The sequence below is a fragment of the Penaeus vannamei genome, chromosome 40 (assembly GCF_042767895.1).
Source record: "Penaeus vannamei isolate JL-2024 chromosome 40, ASM4276789v1, whole genome shotgun sequence".
Taxonomy (NCBI): domain Eukaryota; kingdom Metazoa; phylum Arthropoda; class Malacostraca; order Decapoda; family Penaeidae; genus Penaeus; species Penaeus vannamei.
In genome coordinates, this window is record NC_091588.1 from 25,578,399 (window position 1) to 25,583,398 (window position 5,000).

Consider the following 5,000-nt stretch of genomic DNA (forward strand, 5'->3'; position numbering starts at 1 on the left):
TGATCTGCCTTTGTCCGAATGCGTCCAAAAAACAACTCATCCGGCAAAAAAACACATCTCTCAAAGTCATACAAATTAGTTAATAAAAAACAACTACCAACTCATTCGACAAAACAAAAAAAACAAACAACAAATAACGTAAAAAAAATTTTTTGTTTACCATTATCATTTTATTTACTTTCTACGTTCTAACTACGAAACACCTTGCACGATTAATATTGGTATCACCTCAGCACCCACTTCGTTATCTCGGACTCGGCTTCGGCTTGGTGGTAAGCTTCCCACGTCATGTTGTGGTACTCCACATCCGGGTACCTCTCGGGCGTGGTCACGTGGTCCATCCTGCAGGCGAGAAAGATGAAGAAAAATAGAGTATATGGGGGTTTGAGGAGAAATATGGAATTAGGGGGAAATTTGGTTACAGAAAATGGGAATTTAGGGGAAAATTGTTTATAGAAAATGGGAATTTTGGGGAAATTTCTTTAGAGAAAATGGGAATTTGGTGGAAATTTCTTTAGAGAAAATGGGAATTTGGGAGAAATTTGTTTACAGAAAATGGGAATTTTGGGGAAATCTATTTACAGAAAATAGGAATTTGCAGGAAACTTATTGACATAAAATGGTAATTTAGTGGAAATTTGTTGACAGAATATGGAAATTTGGGGGAAATTTGATGGCAGAAAATGGGAATTTGCGGATTTGTTTACGGAAAACGGGAATGTGGGGAAAATTTGTTTATAGGAAATGGGAATTTGCGGAAGATTTATTAACAGAAAATGGGAATTTGGGGGAAATAGAAGAAATTGTCTGTCTGCATATCCCTTCCCACCCCCCTCCTCTCTCTCTCTCTCTCTCTCTCTCTCTCTCTCCAAAAAAACGAGAACAAAAACCAAAAACAAAGAAACAATGAAACAAACAAACAAATAACACAACCTCACAACCCTCGCCCCATTCAGTGTCTCGTCGAATCACGTGACTTTCTCCCCCCCTTTTCACCCCCCCACCCAACCCACTCCATCTCACCCCCCCACCCAACCCACCCCATCTCACCCCCCAACCCTCACTCCTCACCCCCTCACCCCCATTCCTTCTCACCCCCCACCCAACCCACCCCTTCTCACCCCCCACCCCATCTCACCCCCCACCCAACCCATCCCATCTCACCCCCACCCTTCTCATCCCTTCTCATCCACCCCCACCCCCACCCCCCCTCACCCCCACCCCCTTCTCCCCCCATTCCAACAGGTATCACGGTGCCATGAGAGTGCCACCGAGACGCCCCAACCTGCCTGATGACATTAACACCGAAGGGAGAGCGAGGGGGAAAAAATGCCTTTATGAATATGTAGGGGTGGAGGGAGGGGGGAGGGGAAAAGGGGGGGAGGGGGAAGGGGAGGAGGTGGAAGAGGGGGAGGAGGAGGGAGGAAGAGGGGGAGGTGGAGGAGGAGGGAGGAGGAGGAGGAGGAGGAGGAGGAGGGAGGGGGGGAGGGGGAGGAGGGAGGGGAGGAGGAGGAGGAGGAGGGAGTGGAGGTGGAAGAGGGGAGGTGGAGGAGGAAGGGGAAGGGGAGGAGGAGGGGAGGAGGAGAAGAGAGAGAGAGAGAGAGAGAGCGAGAGAGAGAGAGAGAGAGAGAGAGAGAGAGAGAGAGAGAGAGAGAGAGAGAGAAAGAGAGAAAGAGAAAGAAAGAGAGAAAGAGAAAGAAAGAGAAGGAGAGAAAGAGAGAGAGAGAGAGAGAGAGAGACAAACAGACAGACAAAGACAATGAAAAGAAACAAACAGACGAAGACAGAAAAAAAGAGAAAAATATAGAGAAATAAAATCAAGTACACGTGATCGAGACACATTTACAGTCCCCCTCCCCCCTCCCCCCCTTTAATCATTCTTATTTCATTTTATTTCATTCTTGATTTTTGTTATTATTATTATCAATATTATTTATTATTATTATTATCATTTATTATCATTATTATTATTATTATTGTTATTGTTATTAATATTATTATCATTATTATTATAATCATCATTATTATTATCATTATTGTTGTTATTATTATTATTATTATTATCTTTATCATCATTAGTATTATCATTATTATTATTATTATTACTGTCAGTATCATTGTTATTATTATTATTATTATTATTATTATTATTATTATTATTATTATTATTAATATCATTATTATTATCATCATTATTATTATCATCATTATTATTATTATTATTATTCATTATTATTATTATTATTATTATTATTATTATTATTATTATTATTATTATTATTATTATTATTATTATTATTATTATTATTATTATTATTATCATCATCATCATTATTATTATTATCATTATTCATTATCATTATTATCATCATTCATTATCATTATTATCATTATTATTATTATTATTATTATTATTATTATTATTATTATTATTATTATTATTATTATTATTATTATCATCATCATCATTATTATTATTATCATTATTCATTATCATTATTATCATCATTCATCATCATTATTATTATTATTATTATTATTATTATTATTATTCATTATCATTATTCATTATCATTATTATTCATTATCATCATTATTATTATTATTATTATTAGTAGTAGTAGTAGTAGTATCATTATTCATTATCATTATTATCATTATCATTATTATTAGTAGTAGTATCATTATTATTAGTTTTTTCTTTTTTTTCTTTTTTTTTATCTCGAAGATGTTTTGCCTCCAAGATCCGAGGATTCCCCGAGAGCGACCCCGCCACAGCATCCCATCTCCGAGGCACCGGTGGACGGGACCCAGTAACTGGCCCTTGGGGAATCGAGCATTTTTTTTTTGCTTTTTTTTCTTTTTTTTGTTGCTGTTTTTTTCTTGTTTTTTTTTTGTTTTTTTCTGTTTTTTTTTGCTGTTTTTAATTTTTTTGCTGTTTTTTTTTGTTTGTTTTTTGCTGTTTTTTTTGTTTTTTTTTGTTTGTTTGTTTGCTGTTTTTGTTTTTGTTTTTATGTTTTTGTTACCCCCATCCTCACACACACACACGCACACACCCATAGACCCATCCCTCTCCCCCCTCCAACTCACACCCCCTTCCCCTCCCACCTACTCACCCATCATCCTCTTCCCACCCCCCACCCCCCTACCCCCTACACACAAACGGACAGCACATAGACACACACACCCATCCCCTCGACCCCCTCCCACCTATTCACCCCTTCACCCCCCTCCACCTACTCACCTTCACCCCCACCCCCACCCCGACACACAAACGGACAGCACATAGACACACACACACCCATCCCCTCGACCCCCTCCCACCTATTCACCCCTTCACCCCCCTCCACCTACTCACTCCTTCACCCCCACCCCCCACCCCGACACACACAAACGGACAGCATCTCTGTTACTCTGGTGTTGAAATCTGACTCCTCGGTTACGTTCGGGAGGGCGCTACTGTCACCCTCAACCCCCCCCGCCTCCCCTCACACTCTCCCTCAACCCCCCTCCCCTCACACTCTCCCTTCCCCCATCCTTACCCTCGCCCCTCCCTCTCCCTCCCACCCCGGCCTCACTCTCTCCCCCTACCATCACCCTCCCTTCCCCCCATCCTCACCCTCTCCCTCCCTCTCCCTCTCCCACCCCGACCTCACTCTCTCCCTCCCTCTCACCCTCCCACCCCATCCTCACCCTCTCCCTCCCTCTCCCCCTCCCCCTCCCTCACTCTCACCCCCACCCCGACCTCATTCATTATGGTCACCTCATTCCCTCTTTTTCTCTTTCTCTCTCACGCTCTTTCGCTCTCTTGCCTTGTCTGTTTGTTTGTCTCTCTCTCTCTCTCTCTCTCTCTCTCTCTCTCTCTCTCTCTCTCTCTCTCTCTCTCTCTCTCTCTCTCTCTCTCTCTCTCTCTCTCTCTCTCTCTCCCTAATGTTCTTTCTCTTTTGCTCTCTGTCTGTTTATCTGTCTGTCTCTCTTTTCACTGGTGTTCTCTTTCATTCTCTTTTTTCGTTTGTCCTCTCTGTCTCTTGCTCTCTTCTCTCTTTCTTCTCTCTCTCTCTCTCTCTCTCTCTCTCTCTCTCTCTCTCTCTCTCTCTCTCTCTCTCTCTCTCTCTCTCTCTCTCTCTCTCTCTCTCTCTCTCTCTCTCTCTCTCTCTCTCTCTCTCTCTCTCTCTCTCTCTCTCTCTCTCTCTCTCTCTCTCATTCTCTCTCTCTCTCTCTCTCTCTCTCTCTCTCCTGTCTTTTCTTTTCTTAGTGACAATGAGGCAGAAATGTTAATAGATATAGGTAAGCAAATATACCCTAATTACGTAATTATGAACAATATAGATATGATATAGATACTAATATCTACCTGTACATTTATCTGTTTATCAGTCGATATATAAATTTATCTGTGGTGATAGCGTGATGGTTAACTTAATTATTAATTAGTTATTAATTTGTTTGTTGGAGTACATACATGCATGTTGGTATGGATAGTCTGTCTGTCTCTGTCTCTCTCTCCTTTCTGTCTCTCCGTTTCACTCTCTTCTCCCTTTACTGTCTGTCTGCCTGTCTCTCTCCTGTCTGTCTCTCTCTCACACTCTTTTCTATCTCTTCTCTCTCTGTCTCACTCTCTCCTCCCTTTTTATTCTCTCTCTCTCTTCCTGTCTGTCTGTCTGTCTCTGTCTCTGTCTGTCTCTGACTCTCCCTCTCCCTCTCCCTCTCCCTCTCCCTCCCCCTCCCCTCTCCCTCTCCCTCTCCCTCTCCCTCTCCCTTCCCTCTCCCTCTCCCTCTCCCTCTCCCTCTCCCTCTCTCTCCTCTCCCTCCCCCTCTCCCTCTCCCTCTCCCTCTCCCTCTCTCTCTCTCTCTCTCTCTCTCTCTCTCTCTCTCCCTCCCTCTCTCTCGTCACTTGCTTTATCTGAACGATTTGTCTCGAGAAGCTTCGAGACACGGCGGCGCCATCCCGCGTGAATGTCCTCTCACACAGTATTAGAAGTCTTATTCGCACTCCAAAA

The 5,000-nt window shown here is 42.4% G+C and overlaps 1 protein-coding gene across 1 annotated transcript in view; it reads right to left on the reverse strand.

Annotated features, from left to right (window-relative positions):
* The window catches only part of LOC113809577 (G-protein coupled receptor moody-like), a 76,033-nt gene that overhangs the window by 23,999 nt on the left and 47,034 nt on the right, over positions 1-5,000 (reverse strand). Inside the window, 1 exon segment of the mRNA XM_070117501.1 lies at positions 241-342. Coding sequence (XP_069973602.1) covers positions 241-341 — 101 coding nt within the window. The 5' untranslated portion in view covers position 342.